At 49.7% G+C, this 24433-nt stretch overlaps 1 protein-coding gene across 2 annotated transcripts; it reads left to right on the forward strand.

Annotated features, from left to right (window-relative positions):
- The first annotated feature begins 635 nt into the window (after positions 1-635).
- LOC139394412 (leucine-rich repeat-containing protein 28-like) lies at positions 636-23297 on the forward strand. 2 transcript variants are annotated; one of them, XM_071142471.1, is made up of 11 exons: positions 636-957; positions 1128-1266; positions 1433-1526; positions 2506-2546; positions 3138-3175; positions 7013-7150; positions 8317-8523; positions 12982-13084; positions 14436-14620; positions 20769-20928; positions 22104-23297. In XM_071142471.1, the coding sequence occupies exons 2-11, from the start codon at positions 1193-1195 to the stop codon at positions 22171-22173; spliced, it is 1110 nt and encodes a 369-aa protein (XP_070998572.1). In that variant the 5' UTR covers positions 636-957; positions 1128-1192; the 3' UTR covers positions 22174-23297. The 2 variants fall into 2 exon arrangements, with proteins under 2 accessions (XP_070998572.1, XP_070998571.1); XM_071142470.1 differs by lacking the exons at positions 636-957; positions 1128-1266 and having other exon boundaries at positions 1419-1526; positions 20769-20917.
- Positions 23298-24433: the final 1136 nt, after the last annotated feature.

Here is a 24433-nt window from a genome sequence, read left to right on the forward strand (position 1 = left end):
ATTTAAATGCATTCCAGGCGACTGACTACCTTATGAAGCTGGTTGAGAGAATGCCAAGAGTGGGCAAAGCTGTCATCCAGGCAAAGGTTTGCTATTTGAAGAAACTAAAATATAAAATACTTTTTGATTTGTGTCGAATCTTTTGTTTACTACATGATTCCATGTGTTATTTCATAGTTTTGATGTCTTCACTATTATTCTACAAAAAGTAAAAATAAGAAAAACCCTTGAATGAAGAGGTGTTTTAAAACTTTTCACCGGTAGTGTATATTATAAGCAAAAGGATGTTCCCCAATGCTGGAAGGGGGGCCTGAGTGAAAAAGTTTGGGAACTCTTGCTGTACCTGATATGCTTAATTCAGTATGCCACTATACATGTTCTGAGACAATCCAGAGATACTCAAAGATACTGATGTATGGTGCATTTTGTTCTGGGGGAAGAGCGCCACCGTGTCGCTAAAGCTAGAATCGTTACGATGCCTCAAAAACTACAACAACCGGCAAACAACTCATATCCGGGCTCCAGTCAATGACGTCGTCGTTGACTTTTACGTCTGTTGATAAAATATCAAGACGTGCCCACAGGGACGTTAGGCTTTACAAACATTGCTTCTGCAAGAAGGTAAAGGAAGTAGCTAAGCTAACAGTTTGACATGAATAAGCAGTTCACTTGGAGATGTGCTTTCAAAGAAGCCAGCTACTGTTTTGAAACGTTTGATAATGTTGGTTTTAATTGTCCATACATGGCTAGCTAGCTAGTTACATAAGTTAACTGTTTGTTTTGCACACATTGCCAAGGAAGACCCAAGTGCTCGCAGCTAACGTTAGCTTGCTCTGCATGGCATATAACAACGTTACTGTTATGCTAACGTTAGCTCGCAAGTTACAGTACAGTAGGACCGAAGATACTGCTGGTAGAACTAGCTAACGTTACTAGCTAGCTAGCATCTTTCCTAAGGTATGTTTTGGACATTCAACCAAGCTGTATGTCTGATTTATGAATAAAACATTGTTTTATTGTATCTAACTATTGCACACGTAGGCGTTATACTTTGCCAATGCATCGTGGTCCCAGTCTGATTATGGGAACATCTCTGCGTTGTTTTCCTGTTTATTTTCCTCTTTAAGGTGTAGCGGTGGTTCAGATAGAAGACCAGGAAAGGTACAGGAAGTGACGGTGCTTCCTTGTTGCCATGGCGTCTGAGCTGCAGGAGGCGATCTGCATGGCCAAGCAGGAGCGTCACAAGAACCTGTTCCTCAACTACAGGTGTGTTTTATTAAGGCATGTTACTATGTGTTAAATGTAAGTTATATGTGCTATCCTTGATTCAACCTGTTCCTCAACTACAGGTGTGTTTTATTAAGGCATGTTACTATGTGTTAAATGTAAGTTATATGTGCTAGCCTTGATTCAACCTGTTCCTCAACTACAGGAACCTGAACAACTTTCCGGTCGAGCTGCTGAAAGATGAAGGACTACAGTTCCTACAGAGGCTTTATATGAAGAGGAACTCACTCACCACGCTGGTACGGACTGGTGGGGTCTCTGGTCCAGAACTCTCTCACCACGCTGGTACGGACTGGTGGAGTCTCTGGTCCAGAACTCTCTCACCACGCTGGTACGGACTGGTGGGGTCTCTGGTCCAGAACTCTCTCACCACGCTGGTACGGACTGGTGGAGTCTCTGGTCCAGAACTCTCTCACCACGCTGGTACGGACTGGTGGGGTCTCTGGTCCAGAACTCTCTCACCACACTGGTACGGACTGGTGGGGTCTCTGGTCCAGAACTCTCTCACCACGCTGGTACGGACTGGTGGGGTCTCTGGTCCAGAACTCTCTCACCACGCTGGTACGGACTGGTGGGGTCTCTGGTCCAGAACTCTCTCACCACGCTGGTACGGACTGGTGGGGTCTCTGGTCCAGAACTCTCTCACCACGCTGGTACGGACTGGTGGGGTCTCTGGTCCAGAACTCTCTCACCACGCTGGTACGGCTTGGTGGGGTCTCTGGTCCAGAACTCTCTCACCACGCTGGTACGGACTGGTGGGGTCTCTGGTCCAGAACACTCTCACCACGCTGGTACGGCTTGGTGGGGTCTCTGGTCCAGAACTCTCTCACCACGCTGGTACGGACTGATGGGGTCTCTGGTCCAGAACTCTCTCACCACGCTGGTACGGACTGGTGGGGTCTCTGGTCCAGAACTCTCTCACCACTCTGGTACGGACTGGTGGGGTCTCTGGTCCAGAACTCTCTCACCACGCTGGTACGGACTGGTGGGGTCTCTGGTCCAGAACTCTCTCACCCCGCTGGTACGGACTGGTGTGGTCTCTGGACCAGGCTGTTACGTAACACCTTGGACCAGAGCTAGGTGTCTGTCCGGCATAGTTTAGATCCAGTATTTATGTGTGGTAACTCTCATTCTGTAGCCTGGCTCTTAGTGATGTCAGTTTTCTATAATTTGATTGTGGTCTGTGTTCTAAAAATATGCTTTCTCTCCTTTCTGCAGCCGGATAATCTAGCACAGAAGCTCCCCAACTTAATAGAGCTGTAAGTATAGAAGCTCCCCAACTTAATAGAGCTGTAAGTATAGAAGCTCCCCAACTTAATAGAGCTGTAAGTATAGAAGCTCTCCAACTTAATAGAGCTGTAAGTATAGAAGCTCCCCTATTTAATAGATCTGTAATTATAGAAGCTCCCCAACTTAATAGAGCTGTAAGTATAGAAGCTCCCCAACTTAATAGAGCTTTAAGTATAGAAGCTCCCCTATTTAATAGAGCTGTAAGTATAGAAGCTCTCCAACTTAATAGAGCTGTAAGTATAGAAGCTCCCCTATTTAATAGATCTGTAATTATAGAAGCTCCCCAACTTAATAGAGCTGTAAGTATAGAAGTGCCCCAACTTAATAGAGCTCCAAGTGTATAAAAGCATATTTTCTTACTGTAGGAAAGACATCGGGCAGGAATGCATAGGAACTGTTGGACCAGCAGTTTGCATGCGTCCACTAGATGGCACTACAGTTACAGATGCATTATATTCTGGGAAAGTAATCAACCGTTGTGGTCTTTCACATGTTTGGTACTTTTTACTTGTTGACACTTGTCAATCTTTTAAAGTGTCATTGCTCTTTGTCTCTTCAAGGTATCTGCATTCCAACAATATAACCTGTGTTCCTGAAGGTGATTTCTCAATGATCTTCAGTCATTTAGTAGAGGCTGATACTATTATACTGAGTTACTTACATTCAACACCTTGTCAGTACTACATAGAGCCATGACTACATGGAACTCTATTCCACAGTACTACATAGAGCCATGACTACATGGAACTCTATTCCACAGTACTACATAGAGCCATGACTACTTGGAACTCTATTCCACAGTACTACATAGAGCCATGACTACATGGAACTCTATTCCACAGTACTACATAGAGCCATGACTACATGGAACTCTATTCCACAGTACTACATAGAGCCATGACTACATGGAACTCTATTCCACATCAAGTAACTGATGCAGCAGTAGAATCATATAAAACAATGCACCTTATTGAACAGCAGGGACTGTGAAGCAACACAAACACAGGCACAGACATGTGCATACAAACACACCAAAACATAGGCACTATACACACACGTACACACAGATTTTGTATTTTAGATATGTTGTAGTAGAGTGGTCCAAGGGAACACACTTCATGTGTTGTGAAATGTAAGGTTTAAAAAAATAAAAGCAATTTAAGCCTTAATTTTGCTGGAAGAGTAACTGCTGCCTTGGCAGGAACTAATGGGGAACCATAATAAACCCCAGGAAGAGTAGCTGCTGCCTTGGCAGGAATTAATGGGGATCCATAATAAACCCCAGGAAGAGTAGCTGCTGCCTTGGCAGGAACTAATGGGGATCCATAATAAACCCCAGGAAGAGTAGCTGCTGCCTTGGCAGGAACTAATGGGGAACCACAACAAACCCCATGAAGAGTAGCTGCTGCCTTGGCAGGAACTAATGGGGAACCACAACAAACCCCAGGAAGAGTAGTTGCTGCCTTGTCAGGAACTAATGGGGAACCATAACAAACCCCAGGAAGAGTAGCTGCTGCCTTGGCAGGAACTAGTGGGGATCCATAATAAACCCCAGGAAGAGTTGCTGCTGCCTTGGCAGGAACTAATGGGGAACCATAATAAACCCCAGGAAGAGTTGCTGCTGCCTTGGCAGGAACTAATGGGGATACATAATAAACCCCAGGAAGAGTAGCTGCTGCCTTGGCAGGAACTAATGGGGATACATAATAAACCCCAGGAAGAGTAGCTGCTGCCTTGGCAGGAACTAATGGGGATCCATAATAAACCCCATGAAGAGTTGCTGCTGCCTTGGCAGGAACTAATGGGGATCCATAATAAACCCCAGGAAGAGTAGCTGCTGCCTTGGCAGGAACTAATGGGGATCCATAATAAACCCCAGGAAGAGTAGCTGCTGCCTTGGCAGGAACTAATGGGGATCATAATAAACCCCAGGAAGAGTAGCTGCTGCCTTGGCAGGAACTAATGGGGATCCATAATAAACCCCAGGAAGAGTAGCTGCTGCCTTGACAGGAACTAATGGGGATCCATAATAAACCCCAGGAAGAGTTGCTGCTGCCTTGGCAGGAACTAATGGGGATCCATAATAAACCCTAGGAAGAGTAGCTGCTGCCTTGGCAGGAACTAATGGGGATCCATAATAAACCCCAGGAAGAGTAGCTGCTGCCTTGACAGGAACTAATGGAGATCCATAATAAACCCCAGGAAGAGTAGCTGCTGCCTTGGCAGGAACTAGTGGGGATCCACAATAATCCCCAGGAAGAGTAGCTGCTGCCTTGACAGGAACTAGTGGGGATCCACAATAATCCCCAGGAAGAGTATCTGCTGCCTTGGCAACAGGAACTAATGGGGATCCATAATAAATACACATACAGGTATTCCAACCAGTGTTGTCATTTGAAGGTTTACACAGTAAACAAACAGTTGTATTGAAGCCAAGTATCTGACTGTATAATGTTTTCTGAGTTACTGATAACCAGTTACCATTGAGGAGGTTCTATCTTATATAGTATGGTAGTGTAAACATCACCTTTAAGATGCCTGTCCTCAGCTATAGGTAACCTGTCCTCAGCTATAGGTAATCTGTCCTCAGCTATAGGTAACCTGTCCTCGGTGATAGGTAACCTGTCTTGTCCTCAGCTATAGGTAACCTGTCTTGTCCTCAGCTATAGGTAACCTGTCTTGTCCTCAGCTATAGGTAACCTGTCTTGTCCTCAGCTATAGGTAACCTGTCTTGTCCTCAGCTATAGGTAACCTGTCCTGTCCTCAGCTATAGGTAACCTGTCTTGTCCTCAGCTATAGGTAACCTGTCTTGTCCTCAGCTATAGGTAACCTGTCTTGTCCTCAGCTATAGGTAACCTGTCCTCAGCGATAGGTAACCTGTCCTCAGCGATAGGTAACCTGTCCTCAGCTATAGGTAATCTGTCCTCAGCTATAGGTAACCTGTCCTCGGTGATAGGTAACCTGTCTTGTCCTCAGCTATAGGTAACCTGTCTTGTCCTCAGCTATAGGTAACCTGTCCTGTCCTCAGCTATAGGTAACCTGTCTTGTCCTCAGCTATAGGTAACCTGTCTTGTCCTCAGGTATAGGTAACCTGTCCTCAGCTATAGGTAACCTGTCTTGTCCTCAGCTATAGGTAAGCTGTTCTGTCCTCAGCTATAGGTAACCTGTCCTCAGCTTTAGTTAAGCTGTCCTGTCCTCAGCTATAGGTAACCTGTCCTCAGCTATAGGTAACCTGTCTTGTCCTCAGCTATAGGTAACCTGTCCTCAGCTATAGGTAACCTGTCCTCAGCCATAGGTAACCTGTCTTGTCCTCAGCTATAGGTAACCTGTCCTGTCCTCCGCTATAGGTAACCTGTCCTGTCCTCAGCTATAGGTAACCTGTCCTCAGCTATAGGTAACCTGTCCTCAGCTATAGGTAACCTGTCTTGTCCTCAGCTATAGGTAACCTGTCTTGTCCTCAGCTATAGGTAACCTGTCTTGTCCTCAGCTATAGGTAACCTGTCCTGTCCTCAGCTATAGGTAACCTGTCTTGTCCTCAGCTATAGGTAACCTGTCTTGTCCTCAGCTATAGGTAACCTGTCCTCAGCTATAGGTAACCTGTCCTCAGCTATAGGTAACCTGTCCTCAGCTATAGGTAACCTGTCCTCAGCTATAGGTAACCTGTCCTCAGCTATAGGTAACCTGTCCTCAGCTATAGGTAAGCTGTCTTGTCCTCAGCTTTAGTTAAGCTGTCCTGTCCTCAGCTATAGGTAACCTGTCTTGTCCTCAGCTATAGGTAACCTGTCTTGTCCTCAGCTATAGGTAACCTGTCTTGTCCTCAGCTATAGGTAACCTGTCTTGTCCTCAGCTATAGGTAACCTGTCTTGTCCTCAGCTATAGGTAAGCTGTTCTGTCCTCAGCTATAGGTAAGCTGTCTTGTCCTCAGCTATAGGTAAGCTGTCTTGTCCTCAGCTATAGGTAAGCTGTCCTGTTCTCAGCTATAGGTAACCTGTCCTCAGCTATAGGTAACCTGTCTTTTCCTCAGCTATAGGTAACCTGTCCTCAGCTATAGGTAACCTGTCCTCAGCTATAGGTAAGCTGTCTCGTCCTCAGCTATAGGTAACCTGTCTTGTCCTCAGCTATAGGTAACCTGTCCTGTCCTCCGCTATAGGTAACCTGTCCTGTCCTCAGCTATAGGTCACCTGTCCTCAGCTATAGGTAACCTGTCCTCAGCTATAGGTAACCTGTCCTCAGCTATAGGTAACCTGTCCTCCGCTATAGGTAACCTGTCCTGTCCTCAGCTATAGGAAACATGTCCTGTCCTCAGATATAGGTAACCTGTCCTGTCCTCAGCTATAGGTAACCTGTCCTGTCCTCAGCTATAGGTAACCTGTCCTGTCCTCAGCTATAGGTAAACTGTCCTGTCCTCAGCTATAGGTAACCTTCCTGTCCTCAGCTATAGGTAACCTGTCCAGGCTGCAGTCTTTAGACCTGAGTGACAACGCTCTGCAAGTCATCTGTCCAGAGATCGGCAGGCTGAGGTCCTTACGACACCTGAGACTGGCCAACAACCAGCTGAAATACCTGCCTCCAGGTAAGACTGACCAACAACCAGCTGAAATACCTGCCTCCAGGTAAGACTGGCCAACAACCAGCTGAAATACCTGCCTCTAGGTACCGGTACCGAGTCAATGTGGAGACTATATACAGGGGGTACTGGTACAGAGTCAATGTGGAGACTATATACAGGGGGTACCAGTACAGAGTCAATGTGGAGGCTATATACAGGGGGTACCGGTACAGAGTCAATGTGGAGGCTATATACAGGGGGTACCGGTACAGAGTCAATGTGGAGGCTATATACAGGGGGTACCGGTACCGAGTCAATATGGAGGCTATATACAGGGGGTACCGGTACCGAGTCAATGTGGAGGCTATATACAAGGGGTACCGGTACAGAGGCAATGTGGAGGCTATATACAGGGGGTACCGGTACAGAGTCAATGTGGAGGCTATATACAGGGGGCACCGGTACAGAGTCAATGTGGAGGCTATATACAGGGGGTACCGGTACAGAGTCAATGTGGAGGCTATATACAGGGGGCACCGGTACAGAGTCAATGTGGAGGCTATATACAGGGGGTACCGGTACAGAGTCAATGTGGAGGCTATATACAGGGGGTACCGGTACAGAGTCAATGTGGAGGCTATATACAGGGGGTTCCGGTACAGAGTCAATGTGGAGGCTATATACAGGGGGTTCCGGTACAGAGTCAATGTGGAGGCTATATACAGGGGGTACCGGTACAGAGTCAATGTGGAGGCTATATACAGGAGGCTATATACAGGGTGTACCGGTACAGAGTCTACCGGTACAGAGTCAATGTGGAGGCTATATACAGGGGCTACCAGTACAGAGTCAATGTGGAGGCTATATACAGGGGTTACCGGTACAGAGTCAATGTGGAGGCTATATACAGGGTGTACCGGTACAGAGTCAATGTGCGGGGGTACAGTTTGAGGTCATTTGCACATGTAGGTAGGGGTAAATTTCACTATGCATAGATAATGAACATCTCTGTGTGTCTCTCTCTTTCTCTCTCTGTCTCTCTCTGTCTCTGTCGCTCTCTCTCTCTCTCTCTCTCTCTGTCTCTCTCTGTCTCTGTCGCTCTCTCTCTCTCTCTCTCTCTCTCTCTCTCTCTCTGTCTCCTAACTGAGATTGGAGCCCTATGTGACCTCTTTCATTTCTCTCTCACACAGAGATTGGAGCCCTGTGTGACCTAGAGACCCTGGATGTCAGTAGGAATGTGTTGGTGTGTCTCCCAGAGCGGCTGCACCAGTGTCTGTCTCTCCAGTGTCTCACTGCTGACAGGAACAACCTGACCAGCTTCCCCAGACAGCTCTGCCAGCTCCACAGCCTCAACGAGCTCAGTATGGCTGCTAACCAACTCACCTCTCTACCCCTAGGTTAGTATGGGGTCAGAGGTCACCACAGCCTCAACCAACTCAGTAATGCTGCTAACCAACTCACCTCTCTACCCCTAGGTTAGTATGGGGTCAGAGTTCACCACATCCTCAACCAGCTCAGTATGGCTGTTAACCAACTCACCTCTCTACCCCTAGGTTAGTATGGGGTCAGAGTTCACCACAGCCTCAACCAGCTCAGTATGGCTGTTAACCAACTCACCTCTCTACCCCTAGGTTAGTATGAGGTCATAGTTCACCACAGCCTCAACCAGCTCAGTATGGCTGTTAACCAACTCACCTCTCTACCCCTAGGTTAGTATGGGGTCAGAGTTCACCACAGCCTCAACCAGCTCAGTATGGCTGTTAACCAACTCACCTGTCTACCCCTAGGTTAGTATGGGGTCAGAGTTCACCACAGCCTCAACCAGCTCAGTATGGCTGTTAACCTAGGGGTAGAGAGGTGAGTTGGTTAACAGCCATACTGAGCTGGTTGAGGCTGTGGTGAACTCTGACCCCATACTAACCTAGGGGTAGAGAGGTGAGTTGGTTATCAGAATCCTATTGGACACTATATAATTCTCACATTCCTATTGGATGTTGTATCACATCTATCAGAATCCTATTGGACCCTATATGATTCTCACATTCCTATTGGATGTTGTATCACCTCTATCAGAATCCTATTGGACCCTATATGATTCTCACATTCCTATTGGATGTTGTATCACCTCTATCAGAATCCTATTGGACCCTATATGATTCTCACATTCCTGTTGGATGTTGTATCACCTCTATCAGAATCCTATTGGACCCTATATGATTCTCACATTCCTATTGGATGTTGTATCACCTCATCAGAATCCTATTGGACCCTATATGATTCTCACATTCCTATTGGATGTTGTAACACCTCTATCAGAATCCTATTGGACCCTATATGATTCTCACATTCCTATTGGATGTTGTATCACCTCATCAGAATCCTATATTAGACTGTTTTCCCTATTGGAAATCAAAAGTAACCGATTATATAGTATCCAGTTTTAACAATACAAAACATCCACATACAAATAACAACATACAGACACAGACAAACATCCACAACATCACCCCTGTCCAGACCCACCTGCCCACAGCCCTATCTCCAGACAAACATCCACAACATCACCCCTGTCCAGACCCACCTGCCCACAGCTCTATCTCCAGACAAACATCCACAACATCACCCCTGTCCAGACCCACCTGCCCACAGCCCTATCTCCAGACAAACATCCACAACATCACCCCTGTCCAGACCCACCTGCCCACAGCCCTATCTCCAGACAAACATCCACAACATCACCCCTGTCCAGACCCACCTGCCCACAGCCCTATCTCCAGACAAACATCCACAACATCACCCCTGTCCAGACCCACCTGCCCACAGCTCTATCTCCAGACAAACATCCACAACATCACCCCTGTCCAGACCCACCTGCCCACAGCTCTATCTCCAGACAAACATCCACAACATCACCTCTGTCCAGACCCACCTGCCCACAGCCCTATCTCCAGACAAACATCCACAACATCACCCCTGTCCAGACCCACCTGCCCACAGCTCTATCTCCAGACAAACATCCACAACATCACCCCTGTCCAGACCCACCTGCCCACAGCTCTATCTCCAGACAAACATCCACAACATCACCCCTGTCCAGACCCACCTGCCCACAGCCCTATCTCCAGACAAACATCCACAACATCACCCCTGTCCAGACCCACCTGCCCACAGCCCTATCTCCAGACAAACATCCACAACATCACCCCTGTCCAGACCCACCTGCCCACAGCCCTATCTCCAGACAAACATCCACAACATCACCCCTGTCCAGACCCACCTGCCCACAGCTCTATCTCCAGACAAACATCCACAACATCACCCCTGTCCAGACCCACCTGCCCACAGCCCTATCTCCAGACAAACATCCACAACATCACCCCTGTCCAGACCCACCTGCCCACAGCCCTATCTCCAGACAAACATCCACAACATCACCCCTGTCCAGACCCACCTGCCCACAGCCCTATCTCCAGACAAACATCCACAACATCACCCCTGTCCAGACCCACCTGCCCACAGCCCTATCTCCAGACAAACATCCACAACATCACCCCTGTCCAGACCCACCTGCCCACAGCCCTATCTCCAGACAAACATCCACAACATCACCCCTGTCCAGACCCACCTGCCCACAGCCCTATCTCCAGACAAACATCCACAACATCACCCCTGTCCAGACCCACCTGCTCACACTGTATGTTTTACTGGGCCAGAGCTCAGTCATCAGCCAGCCAGCCAGGGAGGTATGGGCAGACAGCCAGCCAGGGGGGTATGGGCAGACAGCCAGCCAGGGATGTATGGGCAGCCAGCCAGCCAGGGAGGTATGGGCAGCCAGCCAGCCAGGGAGGTATGGGCAGCCAGCCAGCCAGGGAGGTATGGGCAGCCAGCCAGCCAGGGAGGTATGGGCAGCCAGCCAGCCAGGGAGGTATGGGCAGCCAGCCAGGGAGGCTGTGTGTTTTACTGGGCTAGTCCTAGCTCAGGTGTAGGGGCGCGTGGCTCTCCCATGGCCCTACCATGTGCCACTGTAGTAGTTAGACCAGTCAGGGATTACAGAGGCCTGTCTGATAGATGATAGATGTGCCTGTCTGATAGATGTGCCTGTCTGATAGATGTGCCTGTCTGATAGATGTGCCTGTCTGATAGATGTGCCTGTCTGATAGATGTGCCTGTCTGATAGATGATAGATGTGCCTGTCTGATAGTTGTGCCTGTCTGATAGATGATAGATGTGCCTGTCTGATAGATGTGCCTGTCTGATAAATGGTAGATGTGCATGTCTGATAGATGTGCCTGTCTGATAGATGTGCCTGTCTGATAGATGTGCCTGTCTGATAATGATAGATGTGCCTCTCTGATGTGCCTGTCTGATAGATGTGATTGTCTAATAGATGTGACTGTCTGATAATGATAGATGTGCCTGTCTGATAATGATAGATGTGCCTGTCTGATAATGATAGATGTGCCTGTCTGATAGATGTGGCTGTCTGATAGATGTGCCTGTCTGATAGATGTGCCTGTCTGATAGATGTGCCTGTCTGATAGATGTGACTGTCTGATAATGATAGATGTGCCTGTCTGATAATGATAGATGTGCCTGTCTGATAGATGGGCCTCTCTGATAGATGTGCCTGTCTGATAGATGTGACTGTCTGATAGATGTGACTGTCTGATAATGATAGATGTTCCTGTCTGATAATATTGTGGGGGTGACTGATAATATTGTGAGGGTGCCTGTCTGATAATATTGTGAGGGTGCCTGTCTGATAATATTGTGAGGGTGCCTGTCTGATAATATTGTGAGGGTGCCTGTCTGATAATATTGTGAGGGTGCCTGTCTGATAATATTGTGAGGGTGCCTGTCTGATAATATTGTGAGGGTGCCTGTCTGATAATATTGTGAGGGTGCCTGTCTGATAATATTGTGAGGGTGCCTGTCTGATAATATTGTGAGGGTGCCTGTCTGATAATATTGTGAGGGTGCCTGTCTGATAATATTGTGGGGGTGCCTGTCTGATAATATTGTGGGGGTGACTGATAATATTGTGAGGGTGCCTGTCTGATAATATTGTGAGGGTGCCTGTCTGATAATATTGTGAGGGTGCCTGTCTGATAATATTGTGAGGGTGCCTGTCTGATAATATTGTGGGGGTGACTGATAATATTGTGAGGGTGCCTGTCTGATAATATTGTGGGGGTGCCTGTCTGATAATATTGTGAGGGTGCCTGTCTGATAATATTGTGGGGGTGCCTGTCTGATAATATTGTGGGGGTGACTGTCTGATAATATTGTGGGTGGTGACTGATAATATTGTGGGGGTGCCTGTCTGATAATATTGTGGGGGTGTCTGATAATATTGTGAGGGTGCCTGTCTGATAATATTGTGGGGGTGCCTGTCTGATAATATTGTGAGGGTGCCTGTCTGATAATATTGTGAGGGTGCCTGTCTGATAATATTGTGGTGGTGCCTGTCTGATAATATTGTGGGTGGTGACTGATAATATTGTGGGGGTGTCTGATAATATTGTGGGGGTGTCTGATAATATTGTGAGGGTGCCTGTCTGATAATATTGTGGGGGTGTCTGATAATATTGTGAGGGTGCCTGTCTGATAATATTGTGGGGGTGCCTGTCTGATAATATTGTGGGGGTGTCTGATAATATTGTGGGGGTGTCTGATAATATTGTGGGGGTGACTGATAATATTGTGAGGGTGCCTGTCTGATAATATTGTGGGTGGTGACTGATAATATTGTGGGGGTGTCTGATAATATTGTGGGGGTGACTGATAATATTGTGAGGGTGCCTGTCTGATAATATTGTGGGGGTGTCTGATAATATTGTGGGGGTGTGTTCCAGATTTGGGTCGTTCCAGAGAGCTGCAGTTTGTGTTTGTTGACAACAACGTCCACCTCAAAGGCCTTCCTTCATACCTGTACAACAAGGTGATTGGCTGCAGCGGGTAAGGACAGCCCCTAACCCTTATATCTGTACAAGGTGATTGGCTGCAGTGGATAAGGACAGCCCCTAACCCTTATATCTGTACAAGGTGATTGGCTGCAGTGGATAAGGACAGCCCCTAACCCTTATATCTGTACAAGGTGATTGGCTGCAGCGGATAAGGACAGCCCCTAACCCTTATATCTGTACAAGGTGATTGGCTGCAGTGGGTAAGGACAGCCCCTAACCCTTATATCTGTACAAGGTGATTGGCTGCAGCGGATAAGGACAGCCCCTAACCCTTATATCTGTACAAGGTGATTGGCTGCAGTGGGTAAGGACAGCCCCTAACCCTTATATCTGTACAAGGTGATTGGCTGCAGCGGGTAAGGACAGCCCCTAACCCTTATATCTGTACAAGGTGATTGGCTGCAGCGGATAAGGACAGCCCCTAACCCTTATATCTGTACAAGGTGATTGGCTGCAGCGGATAAGGACAGCCCCTAACCCTTATATCTGTACAAGGTGATTGGCTGCAGTGGGTAAGGACAGCCCCTAACCCTTATATCTGTACACGGTGATTGGCTGCAGTGGGTAAGGACAGCCCCTAACCCTTATATCTGTACAAGGTGATTGGCTGCAGCGGATAAGGACAGCCCCTAACCCTTATATCTGTACACGGTGATTGGCTGCAGTGGGTAAGGACAGCCCCTAACCCTTATATCTGTACAAGGTGATTGGCTGCAGCGGATAAGGACAGCCCCTAACCCTTATATCTGTACAAGGTGATTGGCTGCAGCGGATAAGGACAGCCCCTAACCCTTATATCTGTACAAGGTGATTGGCTGCAGCGGATAAGGACAGCCCCTAACCCTTATATCTGTACAAGGTGATTGGCTGCAGCGGATAAGGACAGCCCCTAACCCTTATATCTGTACAAGGTGATTGGCTGCAGCGGATAAGGACAGCCCCTAACCCTTATATCTGTACAAGGTGATTGGCTGCAGCGGATAAGGACAGCCCCTAACCCTTATATCTGTACAAGGTGATTGGCTGCAGTGGGTAAGGACAGCCCCTAACCCTTATATCTGTACAAGGTGATTGGCTGCAGCGGATAAGGACACATCTCCATCCCTTTCCTCAGCTTCTTTGTGGATGAATATCATTTCTTCAGCATTTCATTGCTTACTGACCTTTTTCTTAATTGGATAAATCTATGTCTATTAATGTATTATAGCAGAATTTGGATTTGAGTCTCAGACATTGACGTCTGTCTGTCTAACCTGTCTGTATGTCTCTCTGTCTGTCTCTCTCTCTGTCTCTCTCCATGTGTGGTCTGTCTAACCTGTCTGTCTCTCTCTGTCTCTCTCCAGGTGTGGTCTGCCAGGGCAGGTGTCTGACCGGGTGCCCCAGCCTCTGTCTCTGTCTCTGGGAGATGTGTCTCTCCCTTTGCCTGCTGAGGTGAAAGCTATAGGCTCAGAGACGGAGCGAGTGGGCCCCCTGGAGGAGCTCGCCATGAGGGCCCTGCACAGCATGTACGAGCGACAGCCAATCAGAGGTGAGGAGAGACACGGATACAGCTACACACACAGATCCTCTTGGGTCTTCTGATATTTCAGGACATGTAGTGTCGTTTAATTCATCCCACCATAGAGACATGAAGTGTCCTTTAATTCATCACACCATAGAGACATGGTGTCCTTTAATTCATCACACCATAGAGACATGAAGTGTCCTTTAATTCATCACACCATAGAGACATGGTGTCCTTTAATTCATCACACCATAGAGACATGGTGTCCTTTAATTCATCACACCATAGAGACATGAAGTGTCCTTTAATTCATCACACCATAGAGACATGGTGTCCTTTAATTCATCCCACCAACCATAGAGACATGAAGTGTCCTTTAATTCATCCCACCATAGAGACATGATGTCCTTTAATTCATCACACCATAGAGACATGGTGTCCTTTAATTCATCACACCATAGAGACATGGTGTCCTTTAATTCATCCCACCATAGAGACATGAAGTGTCCTTTAATTCATCCCACCATAGAGACATGAAGTGTCCTTTAATTCATCCCACCATAGAGACATGGTGTCCTTTAATTCATCACACCATAGAGATGCTGTACAGCTGGGAGAATAATTATAGGGGTCTTAGCACCGAGCCTGGGGGAACGCCAAATTCAGCTACGGAACATTTGAAGCATTCTAATATGACATTGAGCAGATTCCATCCTGATGGGGATGAATGTAAAGACAATGAAGAGTTCATCAGCTCTGGGATAATATAGAATATGGTCTCTGCCCCAAATGGCTCCTTATTTCCTATATAGTGGGCTGCTTTTTAGAGAATAGGGTGCCATTTGGGGGAGACACATAGTACTTTCACACTCAGAATAGATACATTACACACTGAAATTATACTCACATCGGATACGGAATCGGATACATGGAGCATGATCACACGGTCGTCCGGAACAGCTTGTGCTCTCATGCATGATTCAGTGTTGCCTCAAAGCGAGCACAGAAGGCATTTAGTTAGTTAGTTAGTTTGCGTCACTGGGCAGCTCTTGGCTGGGTTTCCCTTTGTAATCCATGATAGTTTGCAAGCCCTGCCACATCCAACAAGCATCAATGCCGGTGTAGTAGGATTCCATCCTAGTCCAGTATTGACACTTTGCTGGATTGATGGTTCGTCGGAGGGCATAGCGGGATTTCTTATAAGTGTCCAGATTTGTGTCCTGCTCCTTTAAAGCGTCAGCTCTAGCCTTTAGCTCAGTGTGGATGTTGCTTTGTAATCCATGGCTTCTGGTTATCCCCTCCGGCGCCATTCTTTCACATCACTGCAACCCCAGGCATCCAGCTACTGATGTGGTCTGTCACTAACCCCCAGGCATCCTGCTGTGGTCTGTCACTAACCCCAGGCATCCAGCTACTGCTGTGGTCTGTCACTAACCCCCAGGCATTCTGCTACTGCTGTGGTCTGTCAATAGCCCCAGGCATCCAGCTACTGCTGTGGTCTGTCACTAACCCACAGGCATTCTGCTACTGCTGTGGTCTGTCAGTAACCCCCATGCATCCTGCTGTGGTCTGTCAGTAACCCCCAGGCATCCTGCTACTGCTGTGGTCAGTCACTAACCCCAGGCATCCAGCTACTGCTGTGGTCTGTCACTAACCCCCAGGCATTCTGCTACTGCTGTGGTCTGTCAGTAACCCCCAGGCATCCTGCTGTGGTCTGTCACTAACCCCCAGGCATCCTGCTACTGCTATGGTCTGTCACTAACCCCCAGGCATCCTGCTGTGGTCTGTCACCAACCCCAGGCATCCTGCTACTGCTGTGGTCTGTCACTAACCCCAGGCATCCTGCTACTGCTGTGGTCTGTCACTAACCCCAGGCATCCTGCTACTGCTGTGGTCTGTCACTAACCCCAGGCATCCTGCTACTGCTGTGGTCTGTCACTAACCCCCAGGCATCCTGCTGTGGTCTGTCACTAACCCCAGGCATCCTGCTGTGGTCTGTCACTAACGCCCAGGCATCCTGCTGTGGTCTGTCACTAATCCCCAGGCATCCTGCTACTGCTGTGGTCTGTCACTAACCCCCAGGCATCCTGCTACTGCTGTGGTCTGTCACTAACCCCCAGGCATCCTGCTGTGGTCTGTCACTAACCCCCAGGCATCCTGCTACTGCTGTGGTCTGTCACTAACCCCAGGCATCCTGCTACTGCTGTGGTCTGTCACTAACCCCCAGGCATCCTGCTGTGGTCTGTCACCAACCCCCAGGCTTCCTGCTGTGGTTTGTCACCAATCCCCAAGGCATCCTGCTGTGGCTGTCACCAACACCCAGGCATCCTGCTACTGCTGTGGTCTGTCACTAACCCCCAGGCATCATGCTGTGGTCTGTCACTAACCCCCAGGCATCCTGCTATTGCTCTGGTCTGTCACTAACCCCAGGCATCCTGCTACTGCTGTGGTCTGTCACTAACCCCCAGGCATCCTGCTACTGCTGTGGTCTGTCACTAACCCCCAGGCATCCTGCTGTGGTCTGTCACTAACCCCCGGCATCCTGCTGTGGTCTGTCACTAACCCTCAGGCATCCTTCTGTGGTCTGTCACTAACCCCCAGGCATCCTGCTACTGCTGTGGTCTGTCACTAACCCCAGGCCTCCTGCTACTGCTGTGGTCTGTCACTAACCCCCAGGCATTCTGCTGTGGTCTGTCACTAACCCCAGGCATCCTGCTACTGCTGTGGTCTGTCACTAACCCCAGGCATCCTGCTACTGCTGTGGTCTGTCACTAACCCCCAGGCATCCTGCTACTGCTGTGGTCTGTCACTAACCCCAGGCCTCCTGCTACTGCTGTGGTCTGTCACTAACCCCAGGCATCCTGCTACTGCTGTGGTCTGTCATTAACCCCAGGCATCCTGCTGTGGTCTGTCACTAACCCCCAGGCATCCTGCTACTGCTGTGGTATGTCACTAACCCACAGGCATCCTGCTACTGCTGTGGTATGTCACTAACCCCCAGGCATCCACCTGTGGTCTGTCACTAACCCCCAGGCATCCTGCTACTGCTGTGGTCTGTCACGAACCCCCAGACATCCTGCTGTGGTCTGTCACTAACCCCCAGACATCCTGCTGTGGTCTGTCACTAATTCCAGGCATCCTGCTACTGCTGTGATCTGTCACTAACCCCCAGGCATCCTGCTGTGGTCTGTCACTAACCCCCAGGCATCCTGCTGTGGTCTGTCACTAACCCCCAGGCATCCTGCTGTGGTCTGTCACCAACCCCCAGGCTTCCTGCTGTGGTTTGTCACCAATCCCCAAGGCATCCTGCTGTGGCTGTCACCAACACCCAGGCATCCTGCTACTGCTGTGGTCTGTCACTAACCCCCAGGCATCATGCTGTGGTCTGTCACTAACCCCCAGGCATCCTGCTATTGCTCTGGTCTGTCACTAACCCCAGGCATCCTGCTACTGCTGTGGTCTGTCACTAACCCCCAGGCATCCTGCTACTGCTGTGGTCTGTCACTAACCCCCAGGCATCCTGCTGTGGTCTGTCACTAACCCCCGGCATCCTGCTGTGGTCTGTCACTAACCCCCAGGCATCCTGCTGTGGTCTGTCACTAACCCCCAGGCATCCTGCTACTGCTGTGGTCTGTCACTAACCCCAGGCCTCCTGCTACTGCTGTGGTCTGTCACTAACCCCCAGGCATCCTGCTGTGGTCTGTCACTAACCCCAGGCATCCTGCTACTGCTGTGGTCTGTCACTAACCCCAGGCATCCTGCTACTGCTGTGGTCTGTCACTAACCCCCAGGCATCCTGCTACTGCTGTGGTCTGTCACTAACCCCAGGCATCCTGCTACTGCTGTGGTCTGTCACTAACCCCCAGGCATCCTGCTACTGCTGTGGTCTGTCACTAACCCCCAGGCATCCTGCTGTGGTCTGTCACTAACCCCCATGCATCCTGCTGTGGTCTGTCACAAACCCCCAGGCATCCTGCTACTTCTGTGGTCTGTCACTAACCCCCAGGCATCCTGCTACTGCTGTGGTCTGTCACTAACCCCCAGGCATCCTGCTGTGGTCTGTCACTAACCCCAGGCATCCTGCTACTGCTGTGGTCTGTCACTAACCCCAGGCATCCTGCTACTGCTGTGGTCTGTCACTAACCCCCAGGCATCCTGCTACTGCTGTGGTCTGTCACTAACCCCAGGCCTCCTGCTACTGCTGTGTTCTGTCACTAACCCCAGGCATCCTGCTACTGCTGTGGTCTGTCACTAACCCCAGGCATCCTGCTGTGGTCTGTCACTAACCCCCAGGCATCCTGCTACTGCTGTGGTATGTCACTAACCCACAGTCATCCTGCTACTGCTGTGGTCTGTTACTAACCCCAGACATCCTGCTGTGGTCTGTCACTAACCCGCAGACATCCTGCTGTGGTCTGTCACTAATTCCAGTCATCCTGCTACTGCTGTGGTCTGTCACTAACCCCCAGGCATCCTGCTGTGGTCTGTCACTAACCCCCGGCATCCTGCTGTGGTCTGTCACTAACCCCCAGGCATCCTGCTGTGGTCTGTCACTAACCCCCAGGCATCCTGCTACTGCTGTGGTCTGTCACTAACCCCAGGCCTCCTGTTACTGCTGTGGTCTGTCACTAACCCCAGGCCTCCTGCTACTGCTGTGGTCTGTCACTAACCCCAGGCATCCTGCTGTGGTCTGTCACTAACCCCCAGGCATCCTGCTGTGGTCTGTCACTAACCCCCAGACATCCTGCTGTGGTCTGTCACTAACCCCCAGGCATCCTGCTACTGCTGTGGTGTGTCACTAACCCCCAGGCATCCTGCTACTGCTGTGGTCTGTCACTAACCCCAGGCATCCTGCTACTGCTGTGGTCTGTCACTAACCCCCAGACATCCTGCTGTGGTCTGTCACTAACCCCAGGCATCCTGCTACTGCTGTGGTGTGTCACTAACCCCCAGGCATCCTGCTACTGCTGTGGTCTGTCACTAACCCCCAGTCATCCTGCTACTGCTGTGCTCTGTCACTAACCCCAGGCCTCCTGCTACTGCTGTGGTCTGTCACTAACCCCAGGCACCCTGCTGTGGTCTGTCACTAACCCCAGGCATCCTGCTGTGGTCTGTCACTAACCCCAGGCATCCTGCTGTGGTCTGTCACTAACCCCAGGCACCCTGCTGTGGTCTGTCACTAACCCCCAGGCATCCTGCTACTGCTGTGGTCTGTCTGACTACAACAATGCCACTGTCATTATTTTTTCAACTTTAAGGTTAAAGTTGAATGACTGGATGGTCTAGCACATTGAATGGTTGATGGTGTAACGGTCATAATGATGTGACATCATATCTCCCTCTGTCCCAGGTGGTTAAAGAGAATGGTGGGGCCCCTGGTCATAATGATGTGACATCATATCTCCCTCTGTCCCAGGTGGTTAAAGAGAATGGTGGGACCCCTGGTCATAATGATGTGACATTAAATCTCCCTCTGTCCCAGGTGGTTAAAGAGAATGGTGGGACCCCTGGTCATAATGATGTGACATTAAATCTCCCTCTGTCCCAGGTGGTTAAAGAGAATGGTGGGACCCCTGGTCATAATGATGTGACATTAAATCTCCCTCTGTCCCAGGTGGTTAAAGAGAATGGTGGGGCCCCTGGTCATAATGATGTGACATTAAATCTCCCTCTGTCCCAGGTGGTTAAAGAGAATGGTGGGACCCCTGGTCATAATGATGTGACATTAAATCTCCCTCTGTCCCAGGTGGTTAAAGAGAATGGTGGGGCCCCTGGTCATAATGATGTGACATTAAATCTCCCTCTGTCCCAGGTGGTTAAAGAGAATGGTGGGGCCCCTGGTCATAATGATGTGACATTAAATCTCCCTCTGTCCCAGGTGGTTAAAGAGAATGGTGGGACCCCTGGTCATAATGATGTGACATTAAATCTCCCTCTGTCCCAGGTGGTTAAAGAGAATGGTGGGGCCCCTGGTCATAATGATGTGACATTAAATCTCCCTCTGTCCCAGGTGGTTAAAGAGAATGGTGGGGCCCCTGGTCATAATGATGTGACATTAAATCTCCCTCTGTCCCAGGTGGTTAAAGAGAACCTTAATGGAGAAATAGAGGAAAATCAGTCAATATATTCCTCCTCTCTTTATCCTCTCTCTCTCTCCCTGTTGGTCTCTCAGAGCGGAGTCTGCTGCCCCCCTTCCTGTTACCCAGAATCCTTCTGGACCTGCTCCAATGCCCCCTGGGACATTGTCACCGCTGCAGTCAGCCCATGTTTACCATCATCTACCCCAAACTGTTCCCTCTCAGAGAGACCGCTCTGGCTGAGGTACACCGCAGGTAGCTAACCCTGACCCCAACCACGCCTGACCCCCAACCACCCCTGACCCCAACCACCCCTGAAACGAACGACCCTTGACCCCAACTGACCCCTAACCACCCCTGACCCCTAACCACCCCTGACCCCTAACCACCCCTGACCCCTAACCACCCCTGACCCCCAACTACCCATGACCCCTAACCACCCCTGACCCCTAACCACCCCTGACCCCAACCACCCCTGAAACTAACAACCCTTGACCCCAACTGACCCTAGCCACCCCTGACCCCTAACCACCCCTGACCCCTAACCACCCCTGACCCCAACCACCCCTGACCCCTAACCACCCCTGACCCCTAACCACCCCTGACCCCTAACCACCCCTGACCCCTAACCACCCCTGACCCCTAACCACCCATGACCCTAAACCTGAAGGTCTCATAGGACCACTACTTTACTCCAGTCCCTCTAATAGTCCCTCTCCTCTCTCTCTGTCCTACCCTGCTCTCCCTCTCTTCAATCTCTCTGCTCTTTCCTCTCTCTCTCTCTCTCTCCTCTCTCCCTGCCCTACCCTGCTCTCTCTCTGTCTCTCTCTCTCTGTGCTCTTTCCTCTCTCTCTCTCTCTGCTCTTTCCTCTCTCTCTGCTCTTTCCTCTCTCTCTCTCTCTGCTCTTTCCTCTCTCTCTGCTCTTTCCTCTCGCTCTCTCTCTCTCTGCCCTACCCTGCTCTCCCTCTCTTCAATCTCTCTGCTCTTTCCTCTCTCTCTCTCTCTCTCTCTCTCTCTCTCTCTCTGTCTCTCTGCTCTTTCCTCTCTCTCTCTGCTCTCTCGCTGCTCTCTCTCTCTCTCTGCTCTTTCCTCTCACACTCTCACTGTCTCTCTCTGTCTCTCTCTGCTCTTTCCTCTCACACTCTCTCTCTCTGTGCTCTCTCTCTCTCTCTGTGCTCTCTCTCTCTCTATGTGCTCTCTCTCTCTCTCTGTGCTCTCTCTCTCTCTCTCTCTCTCTCTCTCTCTGTGCTCTCTCTCTCTCTGTGCTCTCTCTCTGTGCTCTCTCTCTCTGCTCTTTCCTCTAACACTCTCACTGTCTCTCTCTCTCTCTCTGTCTCTCTGCTCTTTCCTCTCACACTCTCTCTGTGCTCTCTCTCTGTCTCTCTCTGCTCTTTCCTCTCACACTCTCTCTCACTGTCTCCGTATCCAGAACCACAGTGAGTTTCGTGGCCTACTGCTGTTCCAGTCAGTGTGTTCAGACATTTGATCTGCAGCAATGACATCATGGTGCCTCCACCTCTTCCCCTCCCCTTCGGTCATCATCTCCTCTTCTGGTCTCCTGGATGAATGAATGAAGGATGGATGAAGGACTGTGGGAGTCCTGAACATCTCAGGAGGACTTGCATAGCCTCTGGACTGGTGGACATGAGGAACTGACCATCTCAGGAGAACATGCATAGCCTCTGGACTGGTGGACATGAGGAACTGACCATCTCAGAAGGACATGCATAGCCTCTGGACTGGTGGACATGAGGAACTGACCATCTCAGGAGGACATGCATAGCCTCTGGACTGGTGGACATGAGGAACTGACCATCTCAGGAGGACATGCATAGCCTCTGGACTGGTGGACATGAGGAACTGAAGGTCTCAGGAGGACATGCATAGCCTCTGGACTGGTGGACATGAGGAACTGAAGGTCTCATGAGGACATGCATAGCCTCTGGACTGGTGGACATGAGGAACTGAAGGTCTCAGGAGGACATGCATAGCCTCTGGACTGGTGGACATGAGGAACTGAAGGTCTCAGGAGGACATGCATAGCCTCTGGACTGGTGGACATGAGGAACTGAAGGTCTCAGGAGGACATGCATAGCCTCTGGACTGGTGGACATGAGGAACTGAAGGTCTCATGAGGACATGCAGAGCCTCAGCAGCCTGTGACCAGTCCAGCAGTCTGTAATGGGCATGGACGGTCCAATTGAAAGACGGACAATATTGGTATTAATAATCCACATCTTGACATATCATCTACTGTCCAACGACTAACATCTCTAAATACAGCATCATTCTACTAATGGTTTGTTTCTGGTTTCAGTTTGTTCCAGCAACAACTCAGAGCGTGTCGGTATTTCCTGGTGTGAACTAGCTGCTCTGTTCACCAGCCAAACGTCCACCTGACAGACGCATCACAATAACAAGAAGTGCCGAGTGTTTTTGTCTTTGTAGAGGAGAATCTATTCTGATCATTTCTATGGATTTTTACATGACACTGGTTGACAAAAAGTGTTTGAAGAATGTCAGTTTGGCCGTATCGCATGATATTTGTTCTAAACCTGTTCTAAATATGTAATACTGGTAGGTGTGTTGCCCCCCCACTCCAGCCTGAAGGACTTTGACAAGATAATAGACACATTTAGTTATTGGGCGTTTCTTTTCCTGTAGACACAGCAGACTCTCAGACCTCTGACAAGTCTTTAAACTTTACAAAATTGGTCTTTGAGGGTAAAATATTTTTTATTTTGCAAAAAAAGGTTAACGTCTGAAACAGTCTGGTAACCTGAATGTTTATGAAGGATTTAAAACAAACTTTGTTTCCATTCAGTTTGATTGTGACTCAAAGCAACGCTTGAGTTCTTTAGCTGAAAACCAAAGGAACTGAAGCTCATAACAGAAGTGTTTGGGCCCTACCGGACCAGACTTGCCAATCCCGGCTGTAGGTCCATGCAGCAGACTCTCTGTCTTGGCTAGACGGACTGAGAGAATGGGATTGGTGGCAGTCTCTCAGTCCGTCTAGCCAAGACAGAGAGCTCTGCTGCCTCCTATCCCAGTCTCTCAGTCCGTCTAGCCAAGACAGAGAGTCTGCACTCTGGTTCTGTCGAGGGTTGAGACTCCGCCAGGGTTCTGTCGAGGGTTGAGACTCCGCCAGGGTTCTGTCGAGGGTTGAGACTCTGCCAGGGTTCTGTCGAGGGTTGAGACCCCGCCAGGGTTCTGTCGAGGGTTGAGACCCCGCCAGGGTTCTGTCGAGGGTTGAGACCCCGCCAGGGTTCTGTCGAGGGTTGAGACCCCGCCAGGGTTCTGTCGAGGGTTGAGACCCCGCCAGGGTTCTGTCGAGGGTTGAGACCCCGCCAGGGTTCTGTCGAGGGTTGAGACCCCGCCAGGGTTCTGTCGAGGGTTGAGACTCCGCCAGGGTTCTGTCGAGGGTTGAGACTCCGCCAGGGTTCTGTCGAGGGTTGAGACTCCGCCAGGGTTCTGTCGAGGGTTGAGACTCCGCCAGGGTTCTGTCGAGGGTTGAGACTCCGCCAGGGTTCTGTCGAGGGTTGAGACTCCGCCAGGGTTCTGTCGAGGGTTGAGACTCCGCCAGGGTTCTGTCGAGGGTTGAGACCCCGCCAGGGTTCTGTCGAGGGTTGAGACCCCGCCAGGGTTCTGTCGAGGGTTGAGACCCCGCCAGGGTTCTGTCGAGGGTTGAGACCCCGCCAGGGTTCTGTCGAGGGTTGAGACCCCGCCAGGGTTCTTTCGAGGGTTGAGACTCCGCCAGGG

The sequence above is a fragment of the Oncorhynchus clarkii genome, unplaced genomic scaffold, assembly GCF_045791955.1.
Source record: "Oncorhynchus clarkii lewisi isolate Uvic-CL-2024 unplaced genomic scaffold, UVic_Ocla_1.0 unplaced_contig_2048_pilon_pilon, whole genome shotgun sequence".
Lineage (NCBI taxonomy): Eukaryota > Metazoa > Chordata > Actinopteri > Salmoniformes > Salmonidae > Oncorhynchus > Oncorhynchus clarkii.